The sequence below is a fragment of the Ahaetulla prasina genome, chromosome 3 (genome assembly GCF_028640845.1).
Source record: "Ahaetulla prasina isolate Xishuangbanna chromosome 3, ASM2864084v1, whole genome shotgun sequence".
Lineage (NCBI taxonomy): Eukaryota > Metazoa > Chordata > Lepidosauria > Squamata > Colubridae > Ahaetulla > Ahaetulla prasina.
Genome location: NC_080541.1, coordinates 135,159,609 through 135,180,867, shown reverse-complemented (window position 1 = coordinate 135,180,867; position 21,259 = coordinate 135,159,609). Strand labels below are relative to the sequence as shown.

Sequence of the window (21,259 nt, the reverse complement as noted above, 5' to 3'; positions counted from 1 at the left end):
TTTTTGTTGATCTCAACTGTTAATTAAAACCACATATAAACATAGACTGAAAGTGTGGTGCTTATCTTCTCTGCAATTTTGTGAGTTTATAGACCAAGAAAAGTTGATACTGCACTATGTACATAAAGAAATGTTGTCTGTATTTGGCAATAATTTTGATGGTGGCTTTAATAATATTATACAATACACAGGATTGAGAAAGGATATCAAATAAAATACTTGTTATTATTCTATAATGAATGAAAATATGTAAATCTATGCATATAAAATAAGGTTCCTTTCCCTATGTACATTGCATCTAATATTTTATATTTGTTGTATATAATCTACTATGATTCGTTTATGTAATTTATTTATGTATTATGTATTTATATATTATCTATCTATCATCTATCTATCTATCTATCTATCTATATTTCACATTTCTGAACCACCCATTTCCCTCAAAGACATTAAAATGTTTTATATATTAACCATAGATTTTATATATTAAAGCATTAAAAGAGATAAAGTAGTGTATTACTGGGGACATATACAAAATGAGCATATAGATAAACATTTACATTTATTTCAGGAATCAAAAAATGAATTCAGAATTGTTTCCAAATTCCTGAATGTTTTTTCTAGCTCAGCTTTTTATAACTTGAAATATTTAAAATATTACATGATACATATTTCTATTTACAAGTTCAGGATTTGTAAAATTGTGATACGATCATGTTACAACATCTTATTCATTGAGAATGCTTTTTTAAAAAAAATGCAAAAAAAGTTAGTTGAAATCTGAAAAACATTATTCTTTGGCAATTTATGCCTTTCTATACATGGAAAATATGTTAGTTTTTATTAGATTGCCTAGGGGGTCTTAATTATTCAAAGGTCAGTGGTCACACTTGTCCTGAAGTACCGTCTGTTTTATTTCATGTGGACACTTCATGTGTTTCAGTATGTAGTGTGTGTTAATCTTAATGGCTTAATTCTGATATTTGCACATAATAGTTTAGATTTATTGACAATTAGTCAGTAGCCGTTTTGCTACTCCTAAGGTGTTCAAAATTGGAAAAATAAATCAGCACAAAGCTCTTTAGAAACACTTTATTTCTATTTCTCTTTTCCTGCCTTCTTCCAGGGATACCTAGCTTTTATAAGTCATCATTTCACTGTAGATTTATCTTTTGCTTTAGAGACCTAGCTGCCTCCTTTACATACTGTAAATAGTGGCTCCCTTAGAAACAGGGATTTGGTTCAATTTAGCATTCAGTTTTTCTTTCCTTATATGTCGGATTGGAATTTCTGGTAGAAATCAGGGAAGCAGTCAGGAAAAACTCCCCTTAGCTTAAAATTTTATCCTAAATTAGCCACCTCAGCCTGATGCCCTCTAGATGTGTTATAATCGTAACTCTCAAAATTCTTTGTCAGCATGGTGTGCTGACTAAATGATATTGATATAATAGACCATACTGCAGAGAAAACTCAGCAATCTGGCAGATTCCATTTTATAAAGATTAAGATGTAGGATCTGTAACAGGTGTTTTTGTTTTACCTGAGTTTTTCATGGGTAGAAGTGGTTGTCCCAGATGAGGAAGGGAGGATGACAGAATGGGATTATTGTTAGGGCTATTGGGCACATTAGCAGAACATATTGTCTCATCATACAATGCTATGGTGAGTTGGCCAGTCATAAAATTCCCATCTTTTTATTCCTACCACCTCTTCCTTTTCCCCACTTCTGAGAAACATTTCTGTGACACATTTATGAAATAAGCATTACATTGCAAATCCCTCCTCCCCATACACAAACAATTTTCATTTATAAACGTGCTATGACTTGAGAGAATTTTTTTTGCTGAGAAGTGGGGGAAGTTGTGCCTGTTGCTGGGTATTTTATGTTATAGATGCTGATTTCCCATTTGATTAAAAAAAAGAAAGAAACAATGAATCGGAGAGGGTGGTGCATACCAAGGGAAGACTTATCGAGCATGTAGGATTTCTGGCCTTCAAGTTTGTTTGTTTGTTTGTTAATTCTATTTCTTAGTCACCCATCTCAGTTAATAACTATGGGCAACTTACAATTCAAAAAATAAATTTTACAAATAAAACACTAAAGCATTTTAAAACAACAGTAAAGCATCCAGAATAAATATACACAGCAGGCGACATACTTGGCCACTTAGCAGTAAAGCCAGGAAACGGAGCCTATAACACACATTTAGCATTCCAGGTTCAGGTACGTAACCAAGTTTTTAAGAGTTTATGAAAGACTAACAGGGTTGGGGCCATTCTAATACCTGAAGGGAGGATGTTCCAAGGAGCAGAGGCTTAGGGCATCTCTTAGCCTAAGTTCCCTCAGTTCCATCATACACCACGGGGAGAATCGGGACTCTGAATATGGAAAGGCCGCTCAGGTGCTATCTGATCCAAAGCTGGATACTATTCCATGTAGCCACAAAATTTCAATTGGTCTGAGTAGCAGGTTTTCTGGAATAACCTCAAGCTCGCTCTGGAACCTAGTTGGGTCCATTAGTCACTTGGGGCTGGCTGATTGAAAAGGCCTGGCTTCCCTGCAGAGGAGACGGGGACTCAAGAACTTGAGGTTCATCAGTGAATGATCTGTCCATGGCAGGGAGAAATCAAGCCCCCCTTCCCCAAATCCAGAACACTCTGCCATTGCTCTGACAGAAAAAACAGATTGAATGTATTAGCGGTGCTATGAGTTGGGTCCTGGATAATATGGCCAGCTCCACTGTTGTCATGGTAGCCACAAATTCCTGAGCTATCTCTGACCCCCTACCTAGGGATTTCAGGTTGAAATTCCCCAGCACCATAAATCCAGAAACTCCACTCCAGCCCAGCCACAGAATTGAGCTCAGGCAGAGAGGTTGCTACAAAACAGGGAGGCTGGTGCAATAGCAACAGTCCTAACTGACCTCTCCATGCCCAACTTAAACAGCGTCTCACATCTGGCAATCTGTGGAGCAGGGCACCTGGATGCCTCCCAAATATCCCAGACAATTACCCTGCCTGGTGCCAAACCGGAAACTGGCTGGATAGATCTCAGTCTCAGCCAGGACTCGGTAATGCATGCTAGATCAGCATTTTTTTCAACAATTAAGTTGTGGTCAAGGGAGCTTTATCACAGATCGATTTAGCATTCGTCATCAACAGAAGACAGCTTAGAGCAATGATGGCTAACCTTTTTGCCATTGCATGCAAAAAGCAGAAGAAGTATCAAGGTGGGGGTCGTGCACATGCGTGCCCACACCCATAATTTAATGTGCTCTGTTCCCCTGGCACTGCGTGCATGACCCCCCCTCCTCCCTTTTTTGGTATGCAATAGCACAGTGAGCTCGGTAGGCCCGTTTTTCACCCTCCCCAGGCTCTAGAGGCTTTCTTGGAGCCTGCAAAGGGTGAAAACAGCCTCCCTCGCCCACCCGAAGGCCCTCCAGAGGCCAGAAACAGTCTGTTTCCAGACTTCCGGTGGGCCCAGAGGCCCAAAAATCAGCTGCCTGGCGGGCACATGCATACTGGAGCAAAGCTATGGCAACACTCACGTGCCCACCGATATGGCTCCGCATGCCACCAGTGGCACGCGTCCCATAGGTTCCCCATCATGGGCTTAGAGCCTTGAAAGCCTGCCATTTGGGGCTGGGTTTGAGCCTGAGAGACTGGAATTATTGTTGGTTTGAGCTCCGAGCTTGGCGATTTGGTTGCAAACATTTCATCCTCATTCGAGGATGTACTTTGGATTGTGCTTGTCTGGGGAAGCACTGGCTTTTAAATACCTTTCTGAGTCCTGGTTTGATTTTGGGTTATGTGATTGGCTGGCTATAGTTGCTGAGTCCTTGGTTTAAGTACCGTCTGTGTGATGTAAATTGGTGCTTGTGTTGTTGTTAGGATTTTTTCTGATGATTTCATGGTCCGACATGTTTGATTTGATTGGCTACATGTGATGTTGTCCGATTTCTTGTGATCTGTCAAAGTATAACTTTGTGATCTGTCAAAGTATAACTTTGTTTGCAGCATGGCTGTTCGTTGGTCTTTAAATGCTGCCTTTGGAATCGTGGTTGATGTTGTTCTTTTGTTTTAAGTGATTGGTAGATTGGGTCAATGTGGGTGTTTATTGATTTGTTGGTGGAAAACCAGGCTTCTAGGAATTCCCTTTCTGGAATGTGCCACAGGAGCAAAATACCTGTGGCTTAGTTATTGTAGCTGCCACTGCTTCCTCTGTACATCTATACAGATGATTAGATTCTAGAAAGGTTGGGCAGGGAAGATGAAATTGCAGCCAAGGAATAAATTTATCTATTCTGATTGTACTGTATGGGAGTATGGAATATTTGTTTTTATTGTCTGGCATATTTTTTTTGAAAATCTGCTGTTTTGCCAGCTGCATAGGAGTTGGGAGGTGGGACTAGGGGTACAGGACATTGTTTTTGGTACAGGACATTGTTTTTATTTCAGAGCAGAAAAGAAGGTTAGGTGGGAAAAATCTTCACGAGTTTTAAGTATTTTTTTAAAAAAAACCTGGTAATTGATTTCTGAATGTATAAGCTCTTTAATAGCCCTCATTCTATGTGAGCAACAGGCTTTCAGCATTCCAAATATATCTACCATCTTCAATTATCTTTGCCATAAGATATATCTTAATTAATAACATAAATAATACTGCCTAATTCTGTGATATTAGAAGATATGATGATTTCCATTTTAGACAAATACTATTAGGTAATTTTGATTATTGATGCCATTTCTTTCTAAGGAGCAAGACAGAGTCCATAAATGAACTCTTTCTCCTTTTGAAAGAATGTGATCCCATGAAGAACGGTCAGTCCAAACATCCTTTGGACATAAGCCCATGTTTTCATAATAATGCTTTTCTTTGGTTATCATATCTGTATTTCCCAAAAATCTTTCAAGTTTGGTATCCCATTGTAAACACAATTACTTGTTTCTAGATAAACAGATGATAGATGTGGAAAAATCCAAGGTCAAAAGACCTGGTTGTTTTCTATTTAATAAGCAGGCTGTGTACAGAGCCTTAAAATATATATTTAAACAGGGATGGGGATTTATTTGGAAGTTTCCTGTCATTATTTCTTGCCAGTGCTGTCTGGCAGTCATTATTTAAGTATCATTGCTCTCTTATTATGGTTATATACTAGAAAATAATCTTTAAAGTTATTTAGTGCATTATAAGGGTAATATTTAACTTATTTAATTTAAGAATACATTTGTTAGTTGAGTTGTACTGATATTCCAAACAAATTTGTGTTGTCATAGAAAAGAGAAAGGTTTTTAATTGATTGGAATTAGCAATCATACTTCTGTAAGATTTAATTATCTGAGGAAATGAAGTTAGATTTGTTATAGCTGCAAAATATATTAATACTATGCTGTATATATAATATTTCTGGGCTAGCAACTTCTCCACTTGTTCCCATGTTTCAGTTTTCAGTTTCTTTTCTACCTCCCTTTTCCTTGCTTGATGTTTTATTAGTTTTTTCTTTAATATAAATAATACAATTAATTTAGTGTGCAATATTTTCAGTCCTCTGTTGCTAATCTATATTATTTTTTCTTTCAAAGATGTATAATGCAATTAGAAATAGTACAAATTATCAAAATCTTACTCTTGAAGTGGTAATAAATAGTTCCAGTATATATACTGTATCCTTTGTATTTTCTGAAAAATATTAGTGGCCTCTATTATTTCTCCTCTTTCTTTCTTTCTACAAAATACATAAACTTGTACAATAGAAGCAGTCATGTTTAATATTTAAATTAAATTTATCTTATTTCATGTATTTAAATATCTACATGTTACCTTCCAAAGCATAATAATTTAAACATTGTATTTTTCAAAATTTAAGTAATACATTCTAGAAACTAAATTTAAAAAGCAGCTTTATTGGTACTGCAATCAGTTTCGTATCTTCACTGCCAGACATGCATCACCAAGATTCTATGCCAGTAAATGCTTTTTTGAACTCTCATTGTTTATCTTGTACCATCAATAATAGCATCTAGCTACCCTGCCTTCTGTCAATTTCTTTTGCAGTTGTTTTTATTTTTTCCAAACATCAAAGTCTTCTCCAATGATTCTGTCCTTGGTATTTTGTGTTTCATTATTAGTGTTTCCAGTGAGCAATCTGGTTCACTTTACCTGATATCTGTTTTTCTTGTAGTTCAAGTTATTTTCAGAAGTTTTTTAACCACACCATATTTCATAGGTATTATTTTTTCTTCATTCTACTTTGCTATCAGGCATATATTACAGCTTAGAAAATCATGTACTCAACATTGTATTTAATGTGATGCCTCTGCACTTCAATGTTTTGTCATAATCCTTCCCTCAAGTAGCAGATAATCTTTTTTAATTACAATTGCGATCCTACTAAATATTTAAGGCCAGGAAAATACAATTTCTTACTATTTCAGAATCTTCACTGTTTACCTGCTTTGGGTGGTTTTGCTATTAACATAATCTTAGATTGTTGGATATTGTTACAGTTTAAAAAAACTTTTAACCATATGGTTTTTGCATTCTTTTCTTTTACATTCATTCTTGTTTTTAGCCACCCAAGTGGTATTTCCAATTTAACTTATTTTTATTAATTATTTCTCCTGCTGATTTTTTAATTTCTATTTCTTCTATTCCAGCATTTCCAAGTTAAGTTCTACATATAAATTAAACATTTGGTGGCAATATATAACTTCCACACTTTCTTTTCTAAGTTTTTAACATAATTAAGGTGCTTCATATTAAAACCTCTTGATTCCTGGGCATCATACATATTTTTTAACAGGGAATACTTTAAAGACTATTGACAATTTATTGTGGTCTGGACATCAAAAGCCAAATTAAAAATAAACATCAGTTTAGTATTCCTGTGCTAACATCCATTATATGTTAGCAATATAACCTTGATTGCCTTTGCCTGAATTCAGCTTGTACCGCTGGTAATTCTTATTTCACATATTGTTGAAACTTGATTGCAAAACCTAGAATATTTTCAAGTTAGATGTGAGATAAGTTCAGCTGTTCTGTTGTGTATTCCTGCATATTACTTTTCATGATAGTAGAACACAGGTGTCAAACTTGATCGTGTCATGTGATGTATCGCTATGTATTGTGACTTTCTTGCCTTTGCGGAGCCAGGGTGGCCATGACCTGTGCATGATTCATCTGGCCTGCAGGCCGCCAGTTTGACAGGCCTGTATTAGAATATAAATTGGTCTTTTCCAATTCTTGGGCATCACACGAGTTGAGCTGCGAGCTCATGTCTGCACACCGACATGCTCATGTGGCTAGGTTGCAAATAGGCCGCGACTCGGTAGTGGGCTGTAGCCCAGAGGGGACCCCTGGTCTACAATATCTGGTTTAGTTTATCTTCATATATATAATTGATTTTAGGATTTTTGGGGGGTACAATTCTTCTGTGTAGTCATCCCACCTGCCTTTATACTATGTTTCTCAGTTGACCTTTGTCTTTTTGTGCCCATTTTTTTCATAAAAGTTAATTTTGTTTAAAAAATGTCCTGCTATTTCTATTTAGTTATTATCCTCATTATGCTTTTCTTTCTAAATCAGGCTTATATAAATCAGGCTAATAACATTAGGTCTAAAACAGAATCCAGATTACATCATAGATACTACATCTGAAAGAGAGCTTAAGGTATGAGGCTACTACTGATGGAAGACACTACATTCCTGCAAGTATGGATTCTATGATGCCAGTTATATGATTCAGATAACCAGGTCCTGAATAACTTTATGATACGTATTATCATTTGAAATGGAGGCTATATATGAACAGACACTGAATGGAATATAGAGTTATATGCTTCAACATATTGGCACCACAAACATTTTAGCAGATGGGTTTTCCAAGCAAAATTTCCATTAATAACTATTTTCCAAATCACATTAGGAATATCCAGGGGGGGCTTTGTGCAACTTTTTTTCCTCTGGAGGTCTCAAGAAACCCCCTGTATAAAAAATGCAAAAAATACAAAAACTTTACAGCAATTCACATCTAACGTACAGTCTCCAAATTTTTCTTTTATAATACCAGATGAACAATAAACTGGCAGCTGAGTTGTGGCATATAAAAATTTCTACTGAGTGGTTGAGCATTACACAGTTTGTGTGCGTAGTTCAAAAAAATGAAGATGCTTTTTAAAAAATTATAATTTCTTGCAGATCTGCTAGCGATTCATGGTATCCTGGGGTTCTGTGGAAATTGGGAAGGGCTGGCGCTTCTCAATAATAGCAGAACTCTTGGTAATGGCAAAATAAAAAAGTTGAAGCCAACATGATTATCCTAATTTCATCTTCACATCTTAATTGTTTCCTTAAACAGAACAACTTAATAATACGGGGTCAAACAATACTGTCCTGAAAGCAGAATTTTTAAAAACCTGAAATGAGGTTACAATATTCTAAGTTGCTGTAGATGGAAGAAAAGCATATCTTCAATCTTCTGAAAAAAGAAGATTGAAGATTGTTGGTTTCAGACAGCAATTATCTATTAAATATTATTTAATGTTTCATTCACAGTGCCTAGAAGTCTAAAAGTATATTCTCATAGAATATTACATATAGTGCCTTGTGATATTTTTATTATAATTAACTTTCAAACAGACTTATAATTTACATCCCATCATAAAAAGATAATTAGAGTAAAAGCTAATGAGCATGAAATTCTCATTAAATTCAGGTCAGTCTAATTCATAAAATCTTTTAAAAAGGAAAAACCAGAGTCTTTCTATGAAAGTAAACTTTTTTTAACCAACCCTTTCTGTAGAAAAAAATTATTAAATCGAAAAGCAACTTCTGGAATTAATAATTCACGTGTCATAGTGATCCTCAAAAGACTCTTTGCAGAAAACCTCAAATCACCTTGTAGTTTGGGAAGGGAAGAAATGTTCTTCAGCTATCCAGGTTGCACTACAAAAAAGTTTTTTTAATAAAAAAGCAAAAAACAAAAGTGATATTTTTTAACTGAAATTAAATGATAATTAGTACAATTCATTCAGAATTGTACTGAGTAGTGGATCCTTCAGACCCTTTGGAATATCACTTCTGTATTCTAGAACTTTGATCATTCTTGAATGTATTTCAAAGTTTGGATGAGCTGCAATTCTGCCCCAGTGATCGCTTTTTCCTCCTCCGGATCCAAGGACGACACGATTGGCAAGGGTCGTGGACTTCATACAGCCAGGAAGCTGTGCAGTCACCGTCGTGAACAGAAGTGGCATGACAAGCAATACAAGAAGTCCCATTTGGGTACTGCTTTGAAAGCAGTTTGGGGGAACTTCTCATGTCAAGGGAATTGTTCTGGAAAAAGTTGGCGTAGAGGCTAAGCAGGCAAATTCTGCTATTAGAAGGTGTGTCCGAGTGTAGCTCATCAAGAATGGGAAGAAGATTATAGCTATTGTTCCCAATGATGGTTGTTTGAACTTCATTGAGGAGAACCATGAGGTTCTAGTTGCTGGCTCTGCTGTTGGTGACATTCCTGGAGTTCGTTTCAAGGTTGTCAAAGTGGCAAATATTTTCTTGTTAGCCTTGTACAAAGGCAAAAAGGAGAGACTCAGATCATAAATTTTATGTTGCTGTTAAGATAATAAAGAAACATTGCCCCAGTGATCAAGTTGTTTAGATTCTAGTACTGTTAAGTAAGTAGAAGTGTATTAATTTCAAACAAGTAGCTCATAGTTTAGAATGAAATATACTAATCAGTAGTCACCAAAAGGAAGAGCAGAGACAGGCAGTAGAATATATTGGTGTTGTTAAAATCAAGAAGAAAAAGTGTACCATTTCTCAAAATGTTCTCTGAATTATTTAATGACTTGAATTATTTAAATTGCTCCAAAAAATTTATGTGCCTATGTAATTATAATTGATTAATTATTTACTTTTTGTGTGTCTAACACCTCATTTAAAAGGGATGTGCTTGGTAAAATGATTACAGGTAATCCTCGACTTAAAACCACCATTGAGCCCAACATTTTGTTGCTAGGCAAGGCAGTCATTAATAGAATAGAATAGAATAGAATTTTATTGGCCAAGTGTGATTAGACACACAAGGAATTTGTCTCGGTGCGTATGCTCTCAGTGTGACTCATGTCACATTTTATGACCTTTTCCGCCACATTTAAGCAAATCCTTGCTGTTCATAAGGGACTCATCTGGTCATTTAGCAAAACTGCTTCACCCATTGACCATTTGCTTGTCAGAAGTCAGCTGGGAAATGGTGATCACATGACTTTGGGACAGTGCAACTATCATAAATACATGCCACTCAACAAGCACCTGAATTTTGATCACATGACCATGAGGACACTGCAACAGTCGTAAATGTGAGAACTGGTCATAAGTCATTTTTTTTCACTGCCATTGTAACTTTGAACAGTCACTGAATGAATGGTTGTAAGTCGAGGACTACCTATATATGAAGCACATATTATTTAACACGAGTTCTTTAAAATGCACCCATAAATATTCATCCTCTTATACATATAGATGCACATTCTTTTACTATATCAGAATGATCACTCTATTAATTTTCTGAAAATCCAAACACTTTTCTTTCATTAACGTTAGTATTCAACAGGTCTAGCCACTTAAAAGTCCCTTTTCTAGGCATAGTGCGGAGTTGGGGCTCTATTGTGACGGCAGATCCTCCTTGTGCTCATTTAAATATTTGCAGGCAAGCAGCATGCATATTGCTATAAAGCTGTGACCATGGTTGATCTAATGAACAGAAAAAGTTGCTCATTAAATACCATTGTACTGCTCTCTACTTTGTGTTTTAACTATATCTGTCTTCCCTCCTTTTAAAAAGAAGAACTGTACCTGAAAATACATGGGGTACATACAAATATTGAATAGCAGTATTCCTTTAATATTGGGGGACTGAAGATCAATTTCAGTGCTCCATTCTGTTTATAGTTAGTAAATTAGTCACAGATTTAGTTCTTTAACTTTTCACTATGTCAGATTTGACAAGTTCCAATATTGTATTTATGTGCGTGTGTACACATTCACATGTATTCCCTTTTGATTATCTAGGGCAGTACCTTCTCTCACTGATTCCAAAAATTGGTGACTCTGGCCTTTGCATTTTTTTCCAGTTTACCAGCATCACTTTGTAAGAATAGTGTACTTTTTCCTTAAGCTACAAGATAAAGAGCAACGAGAACCCAATACGATTGATGCAATCTTAGAGTTAGTATGTGCAATATTTTTTCAATAGCAGCAAAACTGTCTCTTAGATTTAAACAAATTGAAATGTTTTTCACACCTCCACTATGCATTAGTCGTCCTTGAGGTTAATGTAAAACATTGTTAATCTGAGAAAAAAACAGCAGATAACAGGACAGTGTTCATTTGTACCATGATCCATTTTTTTTATTGGAGGGAAGACCTGTTAAATTCAGTGAAGCTTATGCCTTAAAAATGCTTAAGATTATTTCTTTTACTTTTACATTGTTCCAATAATTACCTTATAGAAACAGTTAACTGATTTTCTAAAATTTAAACAGATTCCCTCTCCATTATGTACAGTTGCTGTTGCTTTGATACCTTGCTTCCTCCTTTAAAAGACTGTATATGGTACATAGCTGTATATGTTTGTGTGTGTGTATAATTATATATAATTAGTATATCAAATGAATCAATTACTTCACAAATTTCTAATTTAATATATATATTTTTAAATGGGGAATTTTTTGGGGGATGGGTATGGTTAAACTTTTCTGAATATTGGAATAGTCTCTCCATGGTCTAAATGAATCAGACTCTAAACTTTTATCTGAATCCATGGTGCTTAAATATAAATGGAAAAGATCACAACTATAGGGAGAGGACCTATACTGTAAAGGCCTTTCTGCATAGATTATAAACATAGTAACTTAGTAATTCTTTTCCAAAACTATAGTTATAATTAGACCCAACGGGGGTCTCTGTCTTTGATCATATCACAGTAACTGTGACTTTACATTGGAAAATGTCACTACTGTGAAGGTTTATCACCTGTAGAGCTAGTCTTTTCTCTGATGCCATGTTCAGCTCTCATTAGCATTATTCAGAGTTTCATTGTTAATTAGACTGATGCTTCAATTACAATAATCATTGTCAAGAATAATCATGGCTGCTCATCTGAAGAAAAAAGAATATTCATTGTTGCAGATTTTTTTTTAAAAAAACTTGACATTTGTTTTAGTAATGCCTTTTGATTTTCATAGATAAATACAATACTAGCTGAGATGAGACATTTGGCATAAGCTGCATTCAATGATATTTGCAACCTGTGAACTTGTCTGCAAAATAAGAATTATTAATTCACCATTAACTCTAATACAATCTTCTGTAAAAGCAAAAATGCTCTGGTTCTGAGAATTATTGGCAGAATACTTTCTACAGTTGTGGAGCTCTTCTTCAGTTCCCATAGTTTTTATCTAGACACTATTGAGCAAGAACCTTAGTCTCTCTTCCTTTCATATTTCATCTAAACATTCCAATTCAGTGTTTCAACTTTATCCATCCTGACCTCCCATTGTGTCCTTTCTCCTTTTCCCAACTTTGTGTTAAACCCCTTGAAAAGCAGGTTATGTTTTTAAATATAGTATGGACACTTATTTGTGACATACATTCTTGGGTATACTATCTTAACGTAGGCTATATAACATTAGTTCTGACACTGAACTTCTTCAGAGATAGATACAACTCATAAACTGCAATATAGTGATTTTATAAAAGCACTGTCATTCCCATTTAGTTGAACCATTTCTGGCTCATGATAAAGTACAGCATTAGGGAAATCTCTTCTGGCAGGAGAAAAAACACATGGTTCGGAGTTTGGTAGCACAGAAAAAATGGGGTTATACTAAGAGATAAGCTAAATTTAAAAACTAAAGAAAGTTTTTGTAACTCAACTGAAAGATATCTATTCATCTTTATCTGAGACACCCAAGCACATAGTATGATGGTGGCAAGAAATCTACAGAAAAAGAATCTCACAAACCACTTACTGTAAAATAATTAAAGCTTATTTATGTCAAGAGGCCTTGGGAAAAAAAGAGAGCATAAACCAATTTGCATTAGCACTTACCAGCATCCCCTGCTTTCATTTCAATTAACAGATCAGTAGGTGTACTTTGCAGTTAAAAAGATAAGCTATCAAGGAAGAGCATGATTTTTTTGGCTGACCTGCAGACACCAGAGCTTGCCTGCTGATTGGGTTTGTACCTCCCTTTACCAATTTCTGAAGTGTTAAATTAACTGTTCTTCTCTGTCAACGCAGGTCTCGGCCTTGAAAAATCAACTGAAGAAGCAGTCCACAGCTACTGGTGATGGAGTAGCCAGGGCGTTCCTCAGAGCTCAGGTGGCCTTGTTTGGTTCATACAGAGATGCACTAAGATACAAACCTGTAAGCTATCATTTATCATTCAGGGATCTATTTTCTAATTCTAAAGAATGTTTGCACATTTGAATTTTATCTATCTTACTGCAGTTAGAAAACTCCCATGTTGAGCCATGTTATTTTTGGAAAGCAATAATACAGTGATCAGACGAAAAAGAAAATTATTATTTAATTTTAATTATATTATGTCTTTATTATCTTATAAATGACTTAAGTAAATGACTCAGGTGTATTACCTATGCCAACTTGAGTCATTTATAAATAGTCCTCCTCCTATTTTCCACACAATAACCCTGTGTGAGAATTAGTGTCACCCGGCAGGCTTTCATGCCTAAGGCCACTCATGATCTCCCAGTTTCTAGTTTGGTGTCTTAATTACTAAACCAAATTGGCTCTAAAACATAAAATGTTTAATTTGCTCTTCATTTGTCTCACTTCCAATGTCAGTGGGTAAATCACTTGAAGAGTGGAGAATACAATGTCAGATTTTGATTTTCAGGTTACAGTAAGGAAATTCATGTAGTCAGAATTATGTCAGTGAATAAGGCAGAATTATTCCTAAAATATATAATTTAGTTATTTAGCTCCCAGTTGTTGGTTATTTTATTTATTTATTATTTTATTTTATTCACACAGCAACTGATTTAGTTTTTTTTAATTAAGTGCGTAAATAGTCTATATTTACATGCACGGTATAAATATGAAACATTATTTAAAATTATACATAAATACAGCTATTAAAAGCTCTTTTAGTTCAGTAAATATAAGCTGTCCTGAAATTTATATCTTTATCACTGAATGATCTTCGTTTATCGTACTATCTTTCAGTAAAATGGTGCTTTTTAAGTTGAATCTGTGATGACATTGTTACTTCATAATTTAACACAGGACAAAAGTTACACTAATATCAAAGAAATGGTGGAATAGAATCATTAAAATAAGGATGCAAGAGCAGGGACAGAATGAAATATGAATGGCAAAAATTAAAATAATTTTTAATTTATTTTAAATAATTAAATAGAATTGTTAAATTGTCCCACATTGAATTATCTCACAGTGAGTTGGCCGTGGTTAGTTGACTGTGGTAAATTGGCTGCAGTGAGTTGATTGTGGCAAGTTGTCCCGTTCCGTCTACACAAACATGATTGTATTTTAAAAGTATGTTAATTATGTTTATTACAAATATATTTCCAATGTATGTAGCCTTTTACCCACCTTACAAACATGCAGCCTTTTGAGCTTGGTTGTTAAAGTTTCTGAAGGCCCCTTAAGATTTCCTTAACCCAGTTTCTCTTAATCTAAAGATTTAGATTATCCCTTCTTGTATCATATCCTTGGACATTAATACTATAGGACATTAAACAGTTGAAACAGAAGATGGTACTCTTTTTGGCTTTAAAATTTCTCCAATTTTTCAAACTATAATCGCCAACCCTTAGTATTATTTAAACAAAACGCTTGTTATTTTTTTTTTCAAGTTAAGTGGTGGGTGGTTTTCACCCTTGCAGAGGTTCCAGTATCTTTTGTATGGCGTTATCTTTTTCTTGGCTAGGTTTCTGAAATGCTGCCAGATTTTTTAAAGTGAAGTATAAATCAAGTTAGTTGCTTATGTTCTTTATAATCTTTTAATGATACGGTTTTTGAGAAAGGTGATTTGTTTAGTGTATTACAGTATTTTTCTTCTTCCTGCTTTATCATGAAGAATTACACATTTATCGCACATAATTTTTCCCTTTCCAAAATATTTCACATAAGCAACTGGATTTTAACTGCTCTTGTTTTCTTGATAAGTTTTGTACATAGTAAATGTGGGCATACTTTTGCCATCATTTTTCATCCACTAACTTTAACCTAAAGATGAGGACTGTCATGAATAGGATTGGAATAACTCATTAAAGCAGAGATTTTAAAAATGGCAAGTCTGATACATATTCTCCAACTATTTTGCCTTACTGGAATATTCTCAGAGAACACCTCTTTTCCTTCCCCAGCTTCTGTGACTGACAGAAAATCTTCCTAGTCAGATAGAGGCTTTCATTATCCTGGGATTAAATTTCTGTTAAAAGTTATCCTTGTGACAAAGGAACAATTGAAAATGTTTTGCTGCACTGTCCATTTTATAAAGATTCATAATGTGTTTTACAATTTAAGTAAATAAAAAGGAAAAAATCAGTCTGATATTAAAAATATTAGCAGTCAGCTCTTCAGTGCAGAGTTCCTAATAGACCTTGATCAAAAATATACAAGAATACTTTGGAAATATACTATGAAGCTTTGTTTTCCCAAGCCTTGGCCTAAAATAGTTGGAGCCCCCTCCACTGGATATTTTGGAGTATCTTCTTGGATTAAGATAGAAGACAAGTTGCTGTTGAACAGTAACTGGGGATAAAATAAACTGTGCCTTCAAGAGCTCGGCAACTTCCATTGCTCAAGTACAGTAATGGCCAAAATTGTAGAAACCTTTTGGAAAAAGTTTATTTTCTAAAACTAGCTAATAACACCGCTATATGGTGTTTAAAAAAAAGAATGTAATACAATAATTTTTATGAAGGGTTTGCTATTAGAATAGAATAGACTTTTTTTATTGGCCAAGTGTGATTGGACACACAAGGAATTTGTCTTGGTGGATATACTCTCAGTGTACATAAAAGAAAAGATACCTTCATCAAGGTACAAACTTACAACACTTAATGATAGCCATAGGGTACAAATTTAACACTTAATGTTACAACACTTAATGATAGCCATAGGTTACAATTAAGCAATCAGGAAACAATATCAGTATAAATCGTAAGGATACAAGCAACAGAGTTAGTCATAAGTGGAAGGAGATGGGTGATGGGAACAATGAGAAGATTAATAGTACTGCATATTTAGTAAATAGTTTGACAGTGTTGAAGAAATTATTTGTTTAGCAGAGTGATGGCATTCGGGAAAAACTGTTCTTGGGTCTAGTTGTTCTGGTGTGCAGTGCTCTATAGCGTCGTTTTGAGGGTAGGAGTTGAAACAGTTTATGTCCAGGATGTGAGGGATCTGTAAATATTTTCACAGCCCTCTTTTTGATTCGTGCAATATACAGGTCCTCTAAAGAAGAAAAGTGAAACATGTAGGAAAAAAAAGATATACAAAAATTATCACCATTTCAGTTAATACTTAGTTGGGTAACCTTTAACATGAATTACGGCCTTACAACATCTTCCCATGGAGTGAGCCAAGTCTTTTAGTTCTCTAGCTGTTATAATGTGAAACCAAGATTGAATGATTGCTTATATTAACTGGGTTTTATTGCTGGGTCGCTTCTGACTAACAAGTTTCTTTCGTTGGCTCCATAGATTTTCAATTGGGTTAAGGTCTGGGCTATTCCCAGGCCATTCCAGCAGTGGAATATGATTACCTTGAAACTCCCCCCCAAAAATGGTGTTATTAGCCATCAAACCTCAAAAATAGGTTCGGGCCGTGGTGGCTCAGGCTGTAAAGATAGCCTGTTATTAAAACACAGCTGCCTGCAATTACTGCAGGCTCGAATCCCACCAGGCCCAAGGTTGACTCAGCCTTCCATCCTTTATAAGGTAGGTAAAATGAGGACCCAGATTGTTGGGGGGGGGCAATAAGTTGACTTTGTAAATATACAAATAGAATGAGACTATTGCCTTACACACTGTAAGCTGCCCTGAGTCTTCGGAGAAGGGCGGGATATAAATGTAAAAAAAATTAAAAAAATACACTTTCCCCAAAAGGTTTCCACAATTTTGGCCACTTCTGTAATTTCAAATGATTTTTAGTTCTATATTTGAGATGTTAGACATGTTAGAGGAAAAGGAATGAACTCTTTGAAAAAGGAAACTTTGAATTGGCTTGATGCGATTACATTGAAAACTAAGAGTGGTGATTTCCTGTTGGTCATTTTTCTAAAAAAGATTATTGACATAATACAGGCAGTTACAGGAGATGAATTATGAAATGTGTCAGAAACACCATAATTGGATCTTTTCTTTTCCAAAGGAGGTGAATCCCTAAGTGTAGGTGTTATATAGTAATATCCCAAGATGATATAATGGGTTCAAGGCCTGTGCAATTTTGCTGATTCACAAATGCCAAAAGGATCTGTGTGTAAACTGCAGGGAATCTCTGGCAATGTAAGGTATCCAGCAATCCAATTATTTCCCCTCTCTCTTGTATATACTTGCATTTCTGATCCCAAAAGGTGCATATCAAATCAAAATGATTTGTCATTATCAGTAATCCAAATAGACCATACAAGGTCAATTTGATTATGAAATAGTTAATCCTAATCAGATTTCTGATCTTTGGCAAGTTTTGTACAGATACTCCTAGAAGAATCCTCTTTTAGGTATTTGCATTTTAGCACTAGGATCAAGAATTAAGAAAATATCCATCAAGGAGTAGGAAGAACACAATGTGAAAGACCCTTATACTACCATTTCCTCTTTTTCATGTACTGTAGTGCCAAAAAATTGTAGACCAAAATGTAGACTAAAAGTCAATGTATGTAACAAGTCCAATATGTTTGGGAAAAATGCATTGAGAAATGATTTGATGGTTACAGTATGACAAATTACCTTTATATTAGTAGTATGTAAATGTTTGTTTGTACATAATCTTGGCTTTTTTCTTGGAGATGTATATGGGGACATAATAAAGGAGAACAGTAGTCTTTAAACATAGGACTTTATGCAAGTGCTTAATATGTAACATCTTTGAATTACTTTTAAGTGTTTAAGTTACAGCTGGTTTTAGTCTCCATGACTCATCACAAACAGAACTCCACATAGAGTCAGTGAATTACTTGAGTTTCTGGGAAATTGAAGTAATATAGTTCCCAATGATGGAAAGCTATTGGGATTTAGAGGAGGTACTAGGTATGCACTAGGAACTAGCCTGTTTCAAAGTAGTTCAAAGAAGCTTCTGTTAAAATAGGCCTTTTCATTTCTTAAAATTATTCATGTCATCTGTTAATTTCTTATCCAATCCACTGGAGCCTGATGTAGTTTTTACTTTATTTTTGAAGTTTCAAGAGTTGTGTAAACATAGGCATAAAATATTCCTGTCTTTCATTTCAGTTTCAGAAAGTTTCATACAATTCTTTTCATAAAGACTTCCAGCAAATCATTTGTACTGCAGCAATATACATCAGATATTAACAGTCCATAATTAATACAGATTTACTGTAGAAAGTGATGATACATAAAACCCTAAAGTATTCTGAATTATCTTTGATGTTTAATAGTTTGGAATTAAAGAATATGGTTTTTTTTAAATACATAAGCACAAATAGGAAGACTCAGTTTTTAATTCTAAGAGTGGAAATTTTCTCATGCTATTCTTATTGAAAGTGAATCCATGAACTTGTTTCTGGTTGACTGTTACAAAAGTATTCTGATTGCTTTTATTCAAATTATTATAGCAGTGGTAATAACTTAAAGTCTTGGGGGGGGGACTTCAAATATATAATTTTACATTTGTGGTGTTAGAAAATCACTTTGAACAACCCTTTAAGCTTTGCTTCTATTCTTATTGCGATATGGTTCCTTTCTGTCATATGGTTGCCCAACTTAAATATTTTTAACCCCATTTTTAACCCATGAATAATACATAGTTTTGTTTAACTTATATAAATAAATAAATAAAACTTAACTGGATTCTTTTGAAAATATTTACTGTAGTACTATTTATATAAATTATTTGGGGAATATTCAACGTTTCTGAATAATTAAATTAGCTAAATGTGAATGCATCCAGCAGAGAATTAAATAGACATGAGGAATTTTATGGAAAATCCATAGCTAATTTGCATAATCAAAATTTGAATAATCCATTCTGGATTATTGGGCACACTATATTTTATTACAGAATCACAAGAAAAAAAAAAGGCTTAGTAGAGACCCACTGGATCACATAGGGCAATTTGTGAAAATGTGCTTTTATTTTATTCTTTTTAGTTTTTCAGTCTTTTTGATATATTCCCCAAACCATGAAAACAAGATCCCTCACTTGCAGAAAAGATGAATTTTTAATTAAAGTAATGGGATTTTTTTTTAAATAATTAAAATGGATGTTAATTATTTCTACCCTGTTTTGTGCCCATGATTAGCTATTGATTGACTGTTTTTTTTCTGAGCATTCTTTAGGCATGACAGATAATGATTTTAAAAACTTACTTTTACAAAATAATTCATTTTGGGTATTTGGTTTTTCTTACATTTAAAACACAGTAGTATTCTGTCTATGCATCATATGGTATTTATTTTTAGTATGAAAAATAAGTTAAATTTACCAGGTTTAAAAATATTGATTGTGAGTACTGCTATATGCAAAATAATTGGTGTACTGCAATGAAATGTTAAATAGAACTGTTTACAAATATGTATATTTCTTATCTTTTTCAAATTTAGGGAGAGCCTATCATTTTCTGTGAGGAAAGCTTTATCAAACATCGTTCCAGTTCTACTAAGCATTTTCTGGAAACTGCAGTGAATCTCCAACTTTTTAAACAGGTATTTCTAAGATTTTTTATCTAATACCATTCTAATGCATGTAGCATATGCATATTCAGGGACAGAGAAATGGATACAACATTATCAATAGCAGGTTCTGAATTTTGATTTGAGTAGTGAAGGATTTTTATGATCTGAGAAGAAACCAGAATATAGCCAGGATAAATTCTTGTACATTTCTATTATAATCCCAAAAGGTTTTTTCTAGTGACAACTCTTTGAGGTAATAAGAAATAAACCTGCTTCAGTTAAAAGGTCTTCGGTTTCTTCCAATATATTTAACTGTATTTCTATTTGGAATCATCCCTACTCTGCTGTGAGCATCCAAAATCTGTGTTGGCAGATTTTGTAATCCTCTAGAACAAATCTGGCAGGTATGTGGGAGACTATTAATAAATGATTCTGATAAAGATAAAATTCAACCAATCATAATTTTAACCCCTTATTCAATGAATAGCTGTTTTAATATAATTTTTTTTGCATAAATATGTACATTTAATCCTGATTATCACTAATAAAAATGAGCAGAAGAAGTCCAATTTTCAAATATCTGCAACAATGGTGGGTTGCTACCATTCGCCCCGATTGGTTGAACTGGTAGCGGTGGTGGCAGGAGGCTCTGCCTACCTGCCCGGACGCTTCTGCGCATGCAGAAGTGACGAGTGAACCAGTAGCGACAGGTTTTGAAACCCGCCCCTCGTCTGCTAGCTTCCAGATCGTTTGTTAAACTGCTTCCTTTAGGACTAGAAAATCTGCTGTGTGAGGTGGGTATGATGCAAACATATGTGGAGGACAGAAATAGGAGTCTACTCCTAGCTCCTTGATGCTTATACTTGTAGTCATGGATAATATAATTATTTTGGCATTATTTAAGAGGCCTTCTTATGGATGAACAACACATTGTTGTTAGGGTAATACAATAAATAAAGAAAAGAAAAGAAAAGAAAATAGTATTTTAACTCATAGAGTTAGCTTTGACTATCTTTAAAATGGAAAATCAATTTAGTAGGACCATATCATTCAGGCATATTTCCAGTTGGTTTTTTTCAGATGTTACAGCTAAATCTTAGTTTGACATTAATTGCCCAGAGGGACATGTCTTTTAAATTATGCATGTTCCCACTGCACAGAGGGGAAAGTTAGAAGCTTTTTTAGTATTCTGATGTATCATATTGAGGAGGATTGCTGTTTGTTCAGACAATCCAGAATCAGGTCATATCTTATGATCATGGGTGATTTTCAAAAATATTTTTAAACTAACCTGTCTAGTTCAGATGTTACGAAGAACCTGTGTTCTTTAGAAGTGGATGCTTTCTT

The 21,259-nt window shown here is 34.5% G+C and overlaps 1 protein-coding gene and 1 pseudogene across 1 annotated transcript in view; both read left to right on the top strand.

Annotated features, from left to right (window-relative positions):
• Positions 1 to 21,259, top strand: part of DENND1B (DENN domain containing 1B) — a 142,651-nt gene that overhangs the window by 75,315 nt on the left and 46,077 nt on the right. The window contains exons 6-7 of the mRNA XM_058176029.1: positions 13,308 to 13,433; positions 19,841 to 19,942. Of these exons, the coding sequence (XP_058032012.1) occupies positions 13,308 to 13,433; positions 19,841 to 19,942 (228 nt within the window). The remainder of the gene's footprint in view (positions 1 to 13,307; positions 13,434 to 19,840; positions 19,943 to 21,259) is intronic.
• Positions 9,004 to 9,604, top strand: LOC131194713 (small ribosomal subunit protein uS12-like; annotated as a pseudogene).